The sequence below is a fragment of the Rhinopithecus roxellana genome, chromosome 3 (genome assembly GCF_007565055.1).
Source record: "Rhinopithecus roxellana isolate Shanxi Qingling chromosome 3, ASM756505v1, whole genome shotgun sequence".
Taxonomy (NCBI): Eukaryota; Metazoa; Chordata; class Mammalia; order Primates; family Cercopithecidae; genus Rhinopithecus; species Rhinopithecus roxellana.
The window spans coordinates 5,787,665-5,807,111 of NC_044551.1; the positions used below are offsets into that span (position 1 = coordinate 5,787,665).

The window sequence follows — 19,447 nt, forward strand, 5'->3', positions numbered from 1 at the left end:
TTAAGAAAATGATCTCCATCTAGTGGACAAATTTTTATATTACAGTATACAAAGAAAAATATAAAAGCCCCTAGAATATCTCATATCAAGCACTTTCTGACCTATTAATAAATGTTTTGGTTTTAGTGGTAATATTGTGGCCCAAAAGTTTTAAGATTTAAAAATATCTTAAATATCTAAATGACTTAAGATATTTAGCAATATTTGTTTCAAAACTTATAGTGAAGTGTCTCTGTAAGTTGACTTGCTTAATTTAATTGGACAAATTATAATTAAAGAAAAAATATTACTGGTTTTTACAAATTTGGTATTTACTCAATTGAATTGAAAAAGACTAAACCAAAACTCACACTTCTGTATCTCTTCCATTTCTGTTCGTGCACAGGAAGGAGAGGGTATTTTCTTTTTTAAAATATAGCAAAAAGAATATCATGATATTAAAGGGAAATAAACATAAACATTTCTATAGGTATTCACATTACTAGGTCCTCCTCATGCTGAAAAGCTGCCATGACTGTCTTCTTAGAAGAGAATCTACTTTGCCAAACCCCCACTATTCAGCAGTTTTTAATGTCTTCCAGTTGTATACTAAATACAATACCTTCAAAAACCTTAAATACTACTCTTCATGAAAACTTCTCAGATATCCCAGCCTGAGTTAATCATTCATCCTTTATTTTTGTATCTTAATGCACTCATAGTAGATGCTTAATAAATGCCTTTTTAAGCATATCCAAGGAGAGTTTGCTGAAGATCCCTAATGTATGTCTATTGAATGATTAGAGACCATCCTCCCCTTCCAGTCTTCCTGGGAATTGACAAGGTCCCACATACATATGTGCCTATCCTATTCTGGTGAAACAGATGTCCCTTGTTTGGGTGTCACATATATTTGTGGCTTATATAATCATGCAGTAGAGCTGGAAGGACTTTAGGAACAATCAATGATAATACAGTTAGCTCAGTGACTGGTCAATTAACTTTTCTAGGACCTGGTATCCTCCTCTGTAAAGTGAGTCTGTTCAACTAGATAATCTCTCATTGTCCCTCCTGAACCAAATCAATACATCTATAAAGTGACACAATTCTAAGAAAATTTTAAGTTGGAAAAACATACTTATAACTGCTCGCGATAGTGAGTTTTTCCTCTTCTGTTTACTTGATGGATTATTTTGGAGCCACTGTTATTTGATCATAGATTCAAAGTGATCCATGAAATATCTTCCAATCTTAGAGTCACAACTCTATTTATTAATGACTCCAATAAAGAAAATAAAGGAATGTTTTAAATTTAGCTAGTTAATAGTTTGGATAAAGCTTCTAATGGGGAAAATGTTAATGACAGCAAAACTTGAATTCACGTGTTTATTTATTCATTCGACAATTTTTTCTTTAAAACCACACACCTGCTGGGCTATCATAAGCTCTCACCCTCCTCTCCTAAGAACACATGAAAGTTGACTTTATTTTAATACTGGTTGATGTTTCACTAGAAAGGTTCTTTGTGGAAAGTTTATCTAGATTATAAGGACTATGACGTTAAGAACTGTGTGTGTAGTTATTTTTTTCCCAGCTCTGAAATACGTATTGCTGAGCACAGTGCCTTTTATTCATTTAATCATTTACTCAAGACACTTGGGCACAGTTTTCAAAGAGCCAAGAATATGCTGAGTCTCCATTCGTAGAGAGCTCCCGGGTGAAAAACATTTTCAGTTCATTGTAAATTCTGTCATTAGGGAGTGGGAAAGTGTCTTGGGAGCATAGAGAAAGGGTCTTTCACAAAGTTCTGATATACCAGGGCAGCCTTTCAGGTGCAGGCTAAGTCTCAAGGTTGAGTGACAATTAGGCAGGGGAAAGGAGATTTGATTATTTAGGGGAGCAGGAGGTGAGAGCCTGTGACGAGGAGATGGTGCCTCAATATGAGTTGAGCATGAAGTCCCCAATGGATGAGGGCTGCAAGTTGAGGCTGGGAGGGCAACTAATTGTAATTGAGAGCAGATGGTTAGACTGGCAGTCTAGCAAAGAAATTTTGACTTCATCCTGAGAGCAATAGTAAGTTACTGAAGAGTTTTAAACTGAAGAATGACACTGGAAAATGGATTCAAGACACTGATATAAAGGTTGTTATAATAATATAGATGAAATTTGATGGAGACCTGAATCTAAAATATTGGTAGTAGGGATGGAAGGAAGTGGGCACAATGAAAATTAAAGCTTGGATGGATGTAGTAGGGTAGGAGTGTGGGGGAGGAGCCCGGGTTTGGGAGAACAGCATTAGGCACAAAATGGGCATTTGTTGAATCAAATTCAAATATTTAACGAATTACTGTGTATTTGTTATTTTCCAAAAGGAATTTTGTACTTAGAAGATTAATTTTTGCAGAACGTTTCCCTTTTAACTGAAGTTGAGTTTGGAAAAACCTGTATCTTGTATCCGGTCAGTTAACAACAGTATCCAGGAAAGCAAGAATGTGAAGTCAATGTGTTTTTCTTTTATGTATTTCAATATTATCATATTTTTATGGCAGAAATTAGCTGTAATTTTGCTTCCTGCTAATTCCACTGTCAATTCCTCAGTTGAAGCTAAATGCTTTGTGAAAATACGAACATGTGAATGTTCACAGCAACATAATTTCTTCTCCTTCCTTTACAGTTTTGATGTGGACAATGGCACATCTGCGGGACGGAGTCCCTTGGATCCCATGACCAGCCCAGGATCTGGGCTAATTCTCCAAGCAAATTTTGTTCACAGTCAACGCCGGGAGTCCTTCCTGTATCGATCTGACAGCGATTATGACCTCTCTCCAAAGTCTATGTCCCGGAACTCCTCCATTGCCAGTGATATGTAAGTACAAGGGTAGGCAAAGAGAAAGAAAACCGAGTAAATTTATATCTAGAGCTGATGATGTAATAAAACTAATGACTTTTGTTCAACTGTATCACTCTTCTCCAATATAGAAAGAATATGAATAAAATTATACAAGCTAGAAATGAATGGTAGATTTAACTTGAGTGCACTGTCACTCTTGACTAACACACGCACACACACATACACACACACACGTATTTATTTTCCCAGAAAATACACTTTCTAGGAAAACTGAGAATTAAATTTTTAATGGAAACTAACACTTAAATCATTACCTTATATTTATGTAGAACCTGAGTTTTAGCTACCTACCTACATGGATATTTTCTAATATTTGAAAAGCTTTCAACTACATTTGAAAAGTCCTGTGAAACAGACTGTATACAGACTGTATAGCATTTTGAATATATTTCAATTGATGTATGTACAGATGTTAGCATTGGTTTGCCAGATCATTTAAGAAATCTTTGTGGAACTTTGCCGAAATTAAGCCAATTTTTAAGGATCATTAGAGGCAAGCACAGAAAACGTTAGAGAGACTTGAATTTCATTTAAGACATAGTACAGCTTGAAAAACAGTGAAAACTGACAAGCAGGTTTGCAGATCATATCCCATCACTAGCTCATTTTCTCAGTGCATTTCATTCTTGTGGTAGTGTGTATGTTTTTCTACATAAGCCTTTATTCTCAATGCCTATACTATCATTTGTGGCACATCTGCCTCTGTATAGAATTGATCTTCATCTTTCTGTCTTGGTCTATACATTTGTCCAATAACATTCACCATCTTTTCATGACATCAAAAACTCACAACAGGCTGCAGTTTATCTGATAAGAATTAGTCTGTTTGGGACCCCCGAGTGTCTAGTGTTATTCCTGCCATTCTAGCAGAGCATCAGGGTATTGCAGTAGGTCTACATGGGGTTCTAGAAATGAAATTATATTTCACTCATTTTTACAAACTATGGTTGCTATTTTAGCAGTTGTATTATTGACGTCTACCCTTCTTCATCTCTAAACAACTTTCTATTCCTAGTGACCCTATTTCTACATTATTTTTATCTCACTTTCTTAGATTTGAAATTCATGACACTTATTTATTCATACACACATAATGAGAATGCTTCTTGAGCAAATATGGTGTATTTAAAGCTCTCAATCTGTGGAGCAGTAAGGTTTGGCATTTTAGACCATTGTAATAAAATATGGTGAGCACAATCCTTGAGGCATTTACAATGTACTGCAGGAGCATAGAGAGGAGATGGACAGTTTTCCAGCCAAGGGAAAAGTACAGAAAATACCGGGCTAAGGGAACAACATTTACTAAACGTGAGGCTTGGAAAATTATGGCTGAACTAAGGAATGACAATCTGCTTGATGTGAATAGTGAAACCTGGCAAAAGAGAAGATAATTTCAAATATCGTCTATGGGGTTTTTAGCTGAGTTTTGGCATGATCATATTCTTGTTTTTTATTGCATCTTGATTACTCTATTGTTGAATGATTGCATAGCAAAGTGACTACAGGGAAGTATTTCGTGTCGAAATTCATGGAAGTAAGGCAGGCTAAATATGATGAAGACCTAGATCAAGGGAGTGATGGCAGTGGAGCAGAGTTGGCTTAGATGCAAGAGGCTTATAGAATGGTTTTGTGTGTGTGTGTGTGTGTGTGTGTGTGTGTGTGTGTGTGCGTGCGTGTATGTGTGCGTGATGTATGTTTGTATGTTGGGGGACAGCCAGTGGAGAAGGAGAATCAAAGAGAATGCTGATTTTTGACCATGAATGACTATGTACCTGGTGACGTGGACATGAGGAACAAAGGGAAGCGAGTAGAAAACGCGGCAGATAACAGGTGATGAATTGGCTTATACGTGATAAGCCTAGGGTAAACAAGACAACAGTTAAATACTGGAACAGCAAACAGAAATAACAGTCCAGAGGACCAGGAGAAATGAGAACCGTTACATTCTATAATTACTAGGTTTTTGAATGACAGTTGAGTGGAGCGTGGTATTCAGGTAATAGCATTAGGAGCCCCTGGGCTAAGGAATGAATTGAAGTGGAAATGTGAGCAAACCCAGGCATCTCTTTAAAAGGCTAACGGGTGGAGGAGGAAGAGAGAACTAAGGTTTCCTGACAGAGAATTAGGTTCAAGCAGAATTTTTATGAATTCAGGATACTTGAGCTGAGGGAAGGCTCCACAAGATAGAAAGAGACTAAAAATTCAAGGGGAAAAAAGGGTTAAAGATGGAGCTGTAGTTGCTGACAAAAATGTGATCATAAGCCAGAGTAAGGAGGCCATCCTTGGAAAAGTAGTAAATACCAGAACTGTATTCTTTAGGAAGGACAAAGAAGACCTGCCTGGGCAACATAGTGAGACCTTGTCCTTACTAAAAATCCAAAAAATTAGCTGGCTCTGGAGGCATGTGCCTTTAGTCTGAGACTGAGTTAGGAGGATTGGTTGAGCCCTGGAGTTCAAGGTTGCAGTGAGCTATGACCATGCCACTGCACTCCACCCTGGGTGACAGAGCAAGACAAGACTGTGTCTGGGGAAAAAAAAAAAAAAAAAAAGAGAGAGAGAGAGAGAGAAGGAGAAGAAGAAGAGAGAAGGAAAAAAAGAAGAGAGAAGACAAGAAGAAGAAGAAGAGAGGAGGAGGAGGAGAAGAGTAAAAAAGGGAAATGTAAATTTAGAGATGGAGGAGTAAAATGTTAAGAGATATTAGCCATGAATTCTCCAAACATTTTACTCCTCCATCTCCAAATGAATGAATGTAAAAGTAGAAGGTACAGCCATCAATAGCCAGAGGAGAGAAGGATGGGGCAGCTTGAGAAGAAAGGGAAAGGCTCAAAAAATCGACCATGCAGATCATAAAAGGGAACAGGGTAGAGGTGAGTAGAATACTGACCAGCCCCATGGATAACGATAAACAATGTTAAATAAGCAAATGACCGAACTGAAAGTCATCTAATGCAACTTCATCAAGGGTGAGTCAACCTTGGTACTGATAAAAGAAAGAGGAAAACTCACAGTGAGTTAGTGGAGTCCATTTATGTAGTTATGTGTTCTACCTTTTTAAATTGTAGTAAACTGAGTTTTGGATAGATCATTTCTTTCATACATTCTACTCCAGTTAGTAAATATTAAATATATACATGTATTTTATGAAAACCTTATAGCATTTCATATTTAAATATGAAATGCTTTTATTTCAAAATCAAACTTGCAAGGATGACCTCATTTTGCTGTGTGTCTCAAGAGTTCTTTATCTGATCGGACTCAGATAGAAAGATGAGTTTAATCAGACCATGAGTCAACTCTATATGTTGCTGAAAAATAATGTGTTCACATGTTTAGCTTTTCCATTCTCCTTGGATATTTACATTGGAGCAGTAAGATGTTCCTTTGACACCAACTCCTAGAAAGCATTCTTTCTACCAAGGAGATTAAGTTTCTGTGGAAAGAAAAGTAAATAGAATAAATATTTCAACATTTAATCTGACACTGCACATATCTTCCACCATAAAGGACTATGCCTTCTCTTAATTTGAATTTTCATATGGCCATGTGTAAACTTTAATTTTCTTACCTTACCTATTTCACAATAATGCTATGAAGACTGTCTGATGTCTATAATTCAACTGTGCTTTATAGAGAATGATGTTATGATATATTTAATTACTTGATGATTTCATATTAATTGTTCTAGTTAACCTTTCCTATTGAGAAATTTTCTTAGAAATTTCAAACACAAACAGTACCTAATGAGGATAGGTGCCTAATGAAAGGATATTTAAAATGAAGGTTTGTGGTTATCTATTTAATTGAACTGTTTTGGAAAACCTTTAAATACTCTTTAAGTTTAAATATAACTATTTACTATATTGCGAAAGTGAGAAGAAGGAAAATAATCCCCTCCTAGTAAACAGGATATCGTCATCTTGTCCTCTATAAATAGAAACCAGTGAAATGGCAAAACAGATAAAGATGGTGGTAATAGTAATCATAACAGACATGGTGTGTGTATATCATCAACTTTCCCAAGTATTTTCACACCAGCTATCTTATTTGATATACTCACAGTCATTTTGATAGCGACATTGTTATGCCATTTTACAGATTAGAAAGCCAAAGTCCGAGCTTAATCTTTTGGAAAAAAAATACCAACCATTTTGATTATTTCTAGGAGCACATAATTTTGATAATGCCATTGTAAACAAAGTACTGTATGCTACTACAGCAAAAACTGCTGAGAAAGAGAAGTAACTGTTGACCAAATTCATTAAACCAGTGAAATACATAGCAGCATGAAAATTTGATTAAGAATAAAATAAAAGCTCAAAGAGGTACAAAGTAAATATATAGACAACTCTTAGAGAATGTGTACAAGTATAGAGCACTAGGCTAAACTCAGAATCTTAAAAAATTAGCTCATACAAGGCAGAAGAGAAGTTCCTGATCACTTCTGCTCAGAAACCATCACAGTTTTTTAAATATAGATGATGCAGTAGCAACTTAATTCTTAAGAAAAGTAAGAAAAAGAAAAATGTTAAATACTAGCATGAGTCTAATAAATAAATACATGAAAGTAAATTTGAATTACCATTAATAGTAAAAATTTTTTGTAACAGTAGAAACAACTAGATAACAAAAGTTTGCCCAAGTGACGTCAGGAAGAAACATGATGAAAATTACAGTGTAAATAGACAATATTTTTGTCGTCTTAATATTTCAGCATCTGAATAACAATCACTTCTGTTGTTTCACATCATCCAGTAATACAGTATCTGTATTTGGAAGCACACAAAGATATGATACGTTGCAAAGATTAAGAGGAGAATTAGCAGTGACAAGATAAGTAGAATTAAGTCACAAAACTATGAATTTATTGAATATAAGTTACCTGTCAAACTACTTAAGTTTTAAGAAATACTCAATTCACCTGGATAACTGACCCTCTATTCCCCATCCTTTGTTGAATTAACACCAACACATAGGATGCAAAGATGATCCAAGCGTCTCTTCACTCACATTTATATACATTGCTTCTACACACAGAATATGGAGTGGGGTGAATGCATTCAGAGGGCCAGTGAGGAGGAAGTGAATAGACTTGATATACCATAAAAACCTGGGCACACTTGGGAATCTAGCTAAGTTATCCCCAAGCACTATACAGATATATCAGACTTCACTGATCAGACCTTTGGGGTGCCCCATTGGGGCATTTTCTCAGCTAGTGGATAATACTCTCCCTACCCCCCATCTCAAACTACTGTCCTTTCTTTAGCAATTAACAAGTCCCTCACCACTTCTTGGGCCTCTAATGTGTGTTTTCAGTCATAGCCACTCCTCTCTACTTCTTTGGCCTAAGTATAAGGGTAGTATTGCTTCCAGTCCTGGGTTTGAAAAAGGAAGAAGAATTCCCTTTATGTCTATTTGTATCTTTTATTCCAGATTATTAATCTTCCCTGGTCTTACTAGGAAGAATATAAATAAAAAGATATGTTGCATTACAGCAGTTCTAATTCTCACTGGATGTACATAAAAAGTTTGTAGTCATCTCTTAGCTAGATTGCAAGATAATATTACACTAATGAGCATTTCATCGCTTCTCGGCCTTTTGGCTAAGATCAAGTGTGAACATTTCAAAAGCATATTAGTTTGCTATCTTGAAAGCCTTCTTCCATTAACCACACAAAGAAAGCTACCATGGCCAAATCATCTCTTCCCCAGTTCCTGGGTTGTTCCCAACTGGAGAGGTATCCTCACCCCCACCCTGTGGTATAAGAGTGATGGGATTAGGGCCAAGGTTCTCAAAACGTGTCCTGAGGCAACAGAGGGAATGCACATGGATGCAAGCGTTATTTTAAATTTTCAAGAAAAACACAAAACATGTGTCAACCACCTGGAAAACTAATAGCTTGAAATAGTTCCCAGTTTCCAATCAAGACCACGATATTCCTTTCTGTGACACCATATCTTTGCAAAATTGGGTTTTGAGCAATTGTTGGATAAAAATCAAGTGCTGAGCAGAAATCAATGTGCAACAAAAATAAGCGAGCCAATGTCCAATCTCATTCGAAAATGAGAAATTGACATAGTGCTCAGTGGGTGCTAAATTGTTAGAACAAAACCTTATTAAATTATTTGGACTTAACTATTTAATAATTGGAACTATTAGTTATTTCTTTTGGCCAATGGATTGCTGTTGTTAAAAAAAAAATGAGATATTAAGGGCACCACGTGCTGAGAAAGTTTGAAAATCCTTGGATTGGGTGTTTATTTATATCTGAAGAATTAGAGCTAAATCAGGCTAGGTGTGGTGGCTCACATCTGTAATCCTAGCACTTTGGGAGGCCAGGCAGATGGCTTGAGCTGAGGAGTTTGAGACCAACTTGGGCAACATGTTGAAACCCTATCTCTACAAAAAATACAAAAATTAGCTGGGCATGGTGGTGGGCGCCTGTAGTCTCAGCTACTTGGGAGGCTGAAGTGGGAGGATCACTTGAGCCCAGGATGTTGAGGTTGTAGTGAGTCATGATCCCACCACTCTACTCCAGCCTGGATGACAGAGTGAGACCCTGCCTCAATAAAAAATAAAATAAAATAAAATAAAATAAAAAATGATTAGAGATAAATCAGATCTCTATGTGAGACTCTGTGAGAGAATTTTGTTAGGAGGAAAAAAATACCAGTTTGAAAGCTGTGAGCTATCTGATGTGTGCTAGAGTAGAGAATTTATCTTTTTATTAATTCTGTTAGGATCCCAGGTAGCCAAAATCTTCTATTATAAAATATGATATTATTTTGGTAATGATCTAGATAGACCAGGCTTTTTCTTCCATTGCTCTGTGTGCTGGCCACTGTTACTAGTATTATTCAGAGTGTTGATGCAGACATTAATACTAGCTATTAAATCTCAAGAAGTTTATCAGCAAAATATGCTAAGGTCATCTGCTACTAGAATACCTTTTTACTATCTTTTTGTTTAAAAATTCTGCTTTATGTGGTGCCATTTTTTCAATCACTTAGGTAGTTTTATTTCTGATTTAAAAAAATAGGAGTTTCATCAATTGTAAAATAAGTCTGGTAAATTAGCTAAACATGTTTCTTCAATCCTTGAACTGGGGGATTTAAAATATTAGCTGAATAGGCATTTTATATTTCTAATCTCATACTTTCAAAAAATCATAAAAATGAAATCCTGATGTTTAGACATTTTAAATGGTAATGTTGTTCATGCCACAGGGTAAAAATCAAGTATTGATTTTAATGCGTTACTACAGTGAGATGGTGTCAGCACCTCTGAGTATCATTGCCAGTGCTCTAACCTTTAAAATAATGAATTAATTGAGTTATATGTAGTAATATATCTTGGTTATTGCTACCAAAATAATAGATATATACTGAAGTCTTAGGAGATATGGAGGGATAAATGTTAGTCATAAAAAGTTGTTAAAGCAGAGGGAAAAAGAAGCGAAAACTGACCAAACATATATGTAATTCATTGTTTCTATGACAAGGCTGCTGCAATTCTAACTCTAGGACTTTGCGCTAATATTTAGCATACCATTTTATTTTCTAGATTTCCTTTATACCCACTACGTTCCTCAGTATTTGCCCTCACTTTTTTTGTTTGTTTTGAGATAGAGTCTCACTCTGTTGCTCAAGTTGGAGTGCAGTGGCACAGTCTCAGCTCACTGCATCCTCCACCTCCCGGGTTCAAGCAGTTCTCCTGCCTCAACTTCCTGAGTAGCTGGGATTACAGGTGCCCGCCACCGTGCCTGGCTAATTTTTTTTGTATCTTTAGTAGAGATGGGGTTTCACCATGTTGGCCAGGCTGGTCTTGACCTGACCTCAAGTGATCCTCCCACCTTGGCCTCCCAAAGTGCTGGGATTAAAGACTGAACTCACTTGTAAATCTTTTAAATGTGAAAAAAGAAAAACTCTAAAGAAAATCATGTGAGTTTTTCTCACTCCTGTATATAAGAGAAAGAGTGTGACTTTGAATTGTTTAAACTTATAAATAATGATTATATAATTATGCTTGTACCTCAGATTTAATACATTTCAAAGGATGATATCTCCTTTCTTTAAAAAAATGCAGGGAGAAGGGGTAGTTTAATAACAAGAGCAATTATTCCACAATCCTATGAGACATTGAATTCCTGCCAGAAGAAAGTAAACTTGAATTGGCCTCAGTCAAGGAAGGTTAGCCTATTTTTCAGTGCATATCAAAAAAATGCAATCTCTAAGAGCAAGTTATGTGTGAAATAAACTAAAATAAGGAAAGTTTGAAGACGATTTTGAAATTAAAAAACTAGTCCAGTAACCTGGATAGTGCTCTCAATGCAACATGGCCCCTAGATGAAGGACCCATAGTTGAAAATTACTGATTGTTCCTGCCTCTTGAAATTTTAAGAGGCAAATGGCCACTGCAGAAGAGATACTGGTTCATCCAATTGTGGATATTGTACCTAGAGGTATACTAGTATACTCTCACTTTATCTCAACCCTCTTCCCTCTGTATAGTAAAGAAGACTAAAATCAAAACCATGCTCCAGTGTATTGTAAAATATAAATATTTTGAACTTTAAATCTTTTTTTTTTTTTTTTTTTTTTTTTTTTTTGAGACGGAGTCTCACTCTGTTGCCCAGGCTGGAGTGCAGCAATGTAATCACAGCTTACTGCAGCCTTGAGCTCCTGGGCTCAAGTGATTCTCTCACCTCAGTCTCCCTAGTAGCCCAAACACAGGGGTATGCCACCACTCCCGGCTAATTTTTTTAAATTTTTAGCAGAAATGAGGTCTTGCTATGTTGCCCAGGTTGGTCTCAAATTCCTGAGCTCAAGCAGTACTCCTGCTTTGGCCTCCCAAAGTGCTGAAATTACAGGCAGGAACCACTATGCGCAGCCTGAACTTTAAATCTTAACAGTAGGGCCTATGGTGGCAGGCTGAGAAGAAGAAGAAAGTTGACTTCTATTGGAGATAACCAATACATGTTTTCCACATTCTAAATAAAGGTGTGTATCAATTGATGTGCATTTTTGAATACTGTCATTGTTTTACTCATTTAGAAAATATCAGTAGCACCTACTCCATGCCAGAGTATCATTTGAAGACACCATAGATCCATGAAAATAAGACAAAACAAAATTGTTTGGAGCATGCATTCTTGTCTTTATTTAATTTTTAAAAATTCTTGATAGAAAAGGAGATGTTTCCAGCCAACACTGAGATTCCTATATAAATACTTGTTTTCACTTACACATTAATCACTTTAAATATTTACTTTTCTTATCAGTCCTAGCTTCTTAATGAATTGTTCTCAATGTCTCCTTTACTGTTTTCTGAGCCGTATAAGGAAAAGCAGTCACACTACTGGAACATTTATGTGATGGGTTTCTTGAGATAAGATATTTCAGTGAGTATTGCTAAATCATTCTGTCTAAGCCCTTGCAATATGAATCATCTAAAGATGTGCTTTATAAATAAATAGAAAGAAAGCATCAAGCAGACCCGTGGTTTTTCTTTAGAAAACCAAGTAAGGAATATCAACCACTGGGCTTTGCTCTCAGATTCCTGGTAATTTGTGGTATGATTTCCCAGGTTCACTGAGGAAACATCCCCAATTATTCCATCTGCCCACTGCAGCATCTCCCAAGCTTTGTGTCCACCTACTGTTAATTGCCTTGAGACTTTATGGTTTTTCCTAACTTGGGTCAAGAAAAATTTGCTGACATTGAATACTGGAAAGTTGTATCTAAACATATATAATGTGTCAATTCCTGCAACCCTTTCTTTAGACACAGGCAACTTAAGAGCAGAAAGAAAAAGAATAACTGCTCACCCCTCTATAAATATGGAAGGTTGTGATATGACAAGAAATCATTTCACCAATTCAGTAAATGACTTTGTCTCCCAATAAATGTCATGAATTATCCCATGTACAAAATTTTTAACTCATTGTTTGGCTCCCAAGCGAGAACAAAACTACATGCAGATCTCATATTTTCATGTTTCAAAATTCATTTTTTCTTTGGTACTTACAGAACTTCAAATCGGATTTGTTATAACCACCCAGATAGATTTGTTTTTGTGGATTGTTTTGTGTGTGTGTGTGTGTGTGTGTGTGTGTGTGTGTGTGTGTTTAGCTAGTGGATAGCATATTAGACAGCACCGAGAAAGAGTGTTGCAGAATATTCTGTTGCAGAAATAGAATGTTGAAGAAATATTCTATTGGACAGTGCTGTTCTAGAATCTAAAACATTTACTTCTATGTGCCTTCAGAATAGTCTAAATCCATTCGAGCATACGGAAAGCAGCATGATAAAAACAAAACAGTATTTGAACGCCTGGGTTCAAGTTCAGCTACACTGAACATTTCCATGCCTTGGGATTTTATGACTCAGTAAAATTTCAAAAAATACCTAGGACACTGACCTAGCATTACTAACTCCTTATTTTGCCAGATAAAGAACATTATCAAGGAATTTCCCATCAATATATGTTTTTATTTTTTAAGACATTTTCACTTCAGTGAAAAAGTGCATAATCTCAGAATAAAAGAATTTTCAAAAGGAATACGTGTAGTTTTTTTAAAAAAATCTCACTGCGTCGTCCATGTACACTTTGACTTTGACAAGGACCGGTGAGCATTCTGTTGGGCAAGTACTAGATCTTAGAGTGGTATTTGGAAACCACTAAGCTCTGTCACTTGCCAAGGGCATGACTGCCGATGAGTAACCTAAGTTGTTAGGGCCTAGTTCCTTATCTCAGAATGGGAATATGAGCATCCATTTCATGCAGAGTTGTCAGAATTAAATTCAGCATGTTGGTAGAACACCATGTCTGGCACCTAGTAGGCATTCGTAAAACACATTGCTTTCCTCTCTGTTTGATCAAGGGCTTCCTTTTAATCTATTGAATCTTTTCACCACATGCAGACCTTTAAAATTGTTGTACTAGTTGACCATAAATCTTTTTCCCAGGAGCCCATTCTGGAGAAAAACCAAAAGGGCAGGGCCACTGGCATTAAGAACAAGCCTGCTAGTAAGACGAACTGTGAGAGAAGATCCTGTTCCTAAGAACACAAAATGAGAGCACTTGTGGATCCGTGCCCGTGTACCCAACTCTTTCACCATCCTTCTTCCCTCCATGGAAATCAGACTCTCAGCTTTGTACTCAAACCTTCTGATGATAATTTGGGACATCAGCAGTCCTAGAAAAGTCTCTCTATTATATTGTTTTTTATTAAACAAAATAACCTAATATGCTTAGTGAATATGTCTACACACAAGTGCCAAACATTTTTTAATTATTTCGGTTCAAACACAGGTAGTCTTTGTGCCATCATATAACTAACAAATTTGAAGGCATTCCTTCACATCATGTATTTTCTCTAATGAAGCCTAAATTGTTTTCTCATGACAAATAAAGAGTTTCCATTTTAGACTAGATTATTTTTTGCTTATGTTGCATAAACTTCAGTCCCATCTGCTTTATCATCAGTGCCTGTCCTCCACAAGTGATATGAGCACACATGAGCCAAAAATTAAGGATTTGGGGTTGAAAGATTTTTTTTTTTTTTTTTTTTTTTTTTTTTTTTTTTTTTTTGGTCAAAGATGGGGCCGGGCTCTAATTCTAGTTTTAAATTTATTATTTATCAACAAATGACAAATTGTATTCATTTATTATATACAAGGTAATATTTTGATATATGTATACATTGTGGAATGATTAAATCAAGCAATTAACATGTCCATCACCTAACAATTTATCATTTTTTGTGATGAGTACATTTAAAATCTACTCTCAGCAATTTTCAGGTGTACTATGCATGATTATTCATTATAGCCACCAGCCTGTACAATAGATATCTTGAAATTATTTATCCTTCTAACTGAAACTTCATACCCTTTCACCAACATCTCCCATTCCACATCCTCCCATTCTTCCCCAGGCCCTGTCCCAGAACCACTGTTCTACTCTCTGCTTCTATAAGTTTGATTTTGTTTTTAGATTCTACATATGTGTGAGATCACATGGTATTTATCTTTCTTGCCTGACTTATTTCACTAAGCAGAATGCATTCCAGGAACTTCCATATTATCATAAATGGCAAGATATCCCCTTTTTGAGCCTGAATAGGAATCTTGTGTGTGTGTGTGTGTGTGTGTGTGTGTGTGTGTGTGTGTGTGTAACATTTTCTTTATTCATCTGTTGTTAGACACTTAGGTTGATTCCATATTTGGGCTATTATGATTAACGCTGCACCAAACATGGGAGTGCAGGTATCTCTTTGACATACTGATTTCATTTTATTTGGATATATTTTCTGGATATCCAGAAATAGAATTGCTGGATCATACGGTAGTTTTATCCTTAATTTTTTGAAGAACCTTCATAGTGTTTTCCATAGTGACTGTATTAGTTTACATTCCCACCAATAGTGTTAAAAGGCTTCCTTTTCTCCACGTCTTCACCAATATTTGTTACCTTTTTTTGATAAAAAACCATTATTATAGGTGTCAAGTGATATCTCCTTGTGGTTTTAATTTGCATTTCACTTAAGCTTAGTGATGTTGAGCACTTTTTCATATACCTGTTAACCTTTTTTTTGTAGGTCTTGTTTTGATTTTAATTTTTTTGTAGAGAGCGTGTCTCACGATGTTGCCCAAGCTGGTTTCAAACTCCTGGGCTTAAGCTATCCTGCTACCTCAGCCTCCTAAGGTGCTGGGACTACAGGTGTGAGCCACTGTGTTGGGCCATTGTTTTGAGAAAGACCTATTTAGGTTTTTTGCCCATTTTAAAATCAGGTTATTTGTTTTCTTGCTACTGAGTTGTTTCTTAATTCTTAAAATATTAATAAGATGTGAGCAAATGGTTTAAATTTCAGAAAACTAAATATCTTTGAAGGTCACTGTATTAGTCTGTTCTCACGCTGCTGATGAAGACATACCCGAGACTGGGCAATTTACAAAAGAAAGAGGTTTAATTGGACTCAAGAGTTGCACATGGCTGGGGAGGCCTCACAATCATGAAAAGAGGTTTAATTGGACTCAGAGTTCCACGTGGCTGGCTGGGAAGGCCTCACAATCATGGTGGAAGGCAAGGAGGAGCAATTCACATCTTATGTGGATGGCAACAGGCAAAGGGAGAGAGCTTGAGCAGGGGAACTCCTCTTTTTAAAAAATTAGATCTCATGAGACTCATTCGCTATAATGAGAACAACACCAGAAAGACCAATCCCCATAATTCAGTCGTCTGCCACCAGGCTCCTCTCACAACATGTGGAAATTGTGGGAGTTAAAATTCAAGATGAGACCCCCATCTCAAAAAAAGAAAAAAAATTCTGGCTTGCCTTAAGAAATAAAAATAGTGGTTTGCACTTGTAATTCCAACTGCTTGGGAGGCTGAAGTGAGAGGATCACCTGAGTCCAGGAGCTTGAGGCTGCAATGAGCTGTGAATTGTGCCACTGCACTCTAGCCTAGGCAACAGAGTGAGACTCCACATCTCTTTAAAATTTTTCAAATTATTTAGAATGATCAAAACACCAGAAAAGCTGCATAACTAGATATACAAACATGTGGCCTGGGTTTGGCATTGAAAAGTTTCAATTTGGAAGATATTACCTCACACAATACCAGACAGTTTTAATGTTACTCATATATTAATTTACATTTTATTTGATTCTCAGTAAAAGGTTGCCAGACATTCTTGCTAAATTGAAAGTATTGGTAGTTGTGATTTTTAATACAAGTTTTTGTGTTAAATAGATTATTTTAATTCTAAGTGGCAATAGCTCCAAAGAGGAAAAGCACATTCACTTGCAACTGAGGTTGGCTTTATTATATTAGGAACTTTATTCCCTAGGGTTTCATAAATAGATGTACTGCTTAATTTATTTTGACTTAAATGGAGCTAGTTTCAAATTAAAAGGCCAAGTAATACAGAGGATCCATATCCTCAAGTATGTCTAATACCAAGGATACACAGTTTTTATGTATTTTTCGTATTGTTTTGTTTACTATATGGATTACTTAGAGTTTATCAAAAAATCTAATGCCTCCTTTATAAGTAATTTTAAATCATTAATTATATTCTTAAATTTATAATTTGTCAGAGTGAACATTATTTTTGGAAAAACAAATCATCTCTTTTAAACACTATATGGAAAAAATAATTTGGTTTTGCAAAATTTTCTTGGTAGTCACATTTTTCAGTATATTTTTATTGTCTGAAATTAGTTTCATGATTTTAATTTAAGCAAGTAGCAATATAAAATATTTAACATTCCTATGAATTCCCTGTGCAGTGCAATTTCTCATGTAGCATTTTAATATTTAGCTTTGTCTTATGTATATTTAATTAAAATAAGCATATTTCCTTTAATAAGTAGCTTTTTAAAAATGAATGAATGATACATGAACTGAAATTAGTCTGAAAAACCCATATGATTATTTTTTTTAATTTATTTGAAAATAGAATCTATGCTCACATTTTAGTACATTTGGATTCACATAACTTGATAAATTTTAGAGATTACCAAATATAGATTGGAGTCATTAAAAATATTTTAAAAGAATAAAGGCGATTTTGGGCTGAGACGATGGGGTTTTCTAAATATACAATCATGTCATCTGCAAACAGGGACAATTTGACTTCTTCTTTTCCTAACTGGATACCCTTGATTTCTTTCTCTTGCCTGATTGCCCTAGCCAGAACTTCCAACACTATGTTGAATAGGAGTGGTGAGAGAGGGCATCCCTGTCTTGTGCCAGTTTTCAAAGGGAATTTTTCCAGTTTTTGCCCATTCAGTATGATATTAGCTGTGGGTTTGTCATAAATAGCTCTTATTATTTTGAGGTACGTTCCATCAATACCGAATTTATTGAGCGTTTTTAGCATGAAGGGCTGTTGAATTTTGTCAAAAGCCTTTTCTGCATCTATTGAGACAATCATGTGGTTCTTGTCTTTGGTTCTGTTTATATGCTGGATTACGTTTATTGATTTGCGAATGTTGAACAGACATTTCTCAAAAGAAGATATTCATACAGCCAACAGACAGATGAAAAAATGCTCATCATCACTCGCCATCAGAGAAATGCAAATCAAAACCACAATGAGATACCATCTCACACCAGTTAGAATGGCAATCATTAAGAAGTCAGGAAACAACAGGTGTTGGAGAGGATGTGGAGAAATAGGAACACTTTTACACTGTTGGTGGGATTGTAAACTAGTTCAACCATTATGGAAAACAGTATGGCAATTCCTCAAGGATCTAGAACTAGATGTACCATATGACCCAGCCATCCCACTACTGGGTATATACCCAGAGGATTATAAATTATTCTACTACAAAGACACATGTACACGTGTGTTTATTGCGGCCCTATTCACAATAGCAAAGACTTGGAATCAACCCAAATGTCCATCTGTGACAGACTGGATTAAGAAAATGTGGCACATATACACCATGGAATACTGTGCAGCCATAAAAAAGGATGAGTTTGCGTCCTTTGTAGGGACATGGATGCAGCTGGAAACCATCATTCTTAGCAAACTATCACAAGAACAGAAAACCAAACACCGCATGTTCTCACTCATAGGTGGGAACTGAATAATGAGATCACTTGGACTCGGGAAGGGGAACATCACGCACTGGGGCCTATCATGGGGAGGGGGGAGTGGGGAGGAGGGAGGGATTGCATTGGGGAGTTATACATGATATAAATGATGAATTGATGGGTGCTGACGAGTTGATGGGTGCAGCACACCAACATGGCATAAGTATACATATGTAACAAACCTGCACGTTATGCACATGTACCCTAGAACTTAAAGTATAATTAAAAAAAAAAAAAAAAAAAAAAGAATAAAGGCATGTAGAATTTTTATGGTTCATTAATGTTTAATGCTAAAAGCAGAATATACAGTTGAATATATACTATGATTCTAATTCTATAAGGAAGTGTGTATTCCATAATAGTCACATACTGTATTACATCCATGTGCTCACATACATGCAGTGGGAAAATGTTATCAATAGTTATCTTTGAATGGTTCTTTAAGTTGTTCTATGTCTCCCAAAGTGTGTATATGTAGGCACATACTTCGTGTGTGTGTGTACATAAAGATATATACATATATGTATACACACACACATAAAAATCAGGTAGGTTATATTATGTTTGTTTTATATGTCCATACTTTTATGAAGATGGGACTGGAGAGTTGTGAGTAGATGTGGCTCCTCCTATAGCTAATTCTAGGGTGTTGTCACATAGTCTAGGCTCCCAGAAATATTTTTATATTCATTTAAAAATTAGAACATATTTGTTTCTCTGTAATTCTAAAAAAAGTGGTTAAGGGTGAATTGATAAATGGATGACAGTTTTTAGTCTGAGGGAAGAAATACACTAGGATTTCAAAATAATCAAAATCTTGGACTTTAAAATTTATTTCAAAAATATTATTTAATTTTCTGTATGTTTATCAATTTCCTAATCCTATTGACAAACTTCAGAGGAGAATATCTTTCTAGTAAGAGAGAGTGAATCACAGAAGATGAGAA

The 19,447-nt window shown here is 35.8% G+C and overlaps 1 protein-coding gene across 6 annotated transcripts in view; it reads left to right on the forward strand.

Moving 5' to 3' along the window:
* PDE4D (phosphodiesterase 4D) overlaps positions 1–19,447 on the forward strand; it is a 1,457,192-nt gene that overhangs the window by 1,196,803 nt on the left and 240,942 nt on the right. For all 6 annotated transcript variants that reach the window (XM_030926718.1, XM_030926714.1, XM_030926719.1 and 3 more), the window contains one exon: positions 2,654–2,845. In XM_030926718.1, coding sequence (XP_030782578.1) covers positions 2,654–2,845 — 192 coding nt within the window. The remainder of the gene's footprint in view (positions 1–2,653; positions 2,846–19,447) is intronic.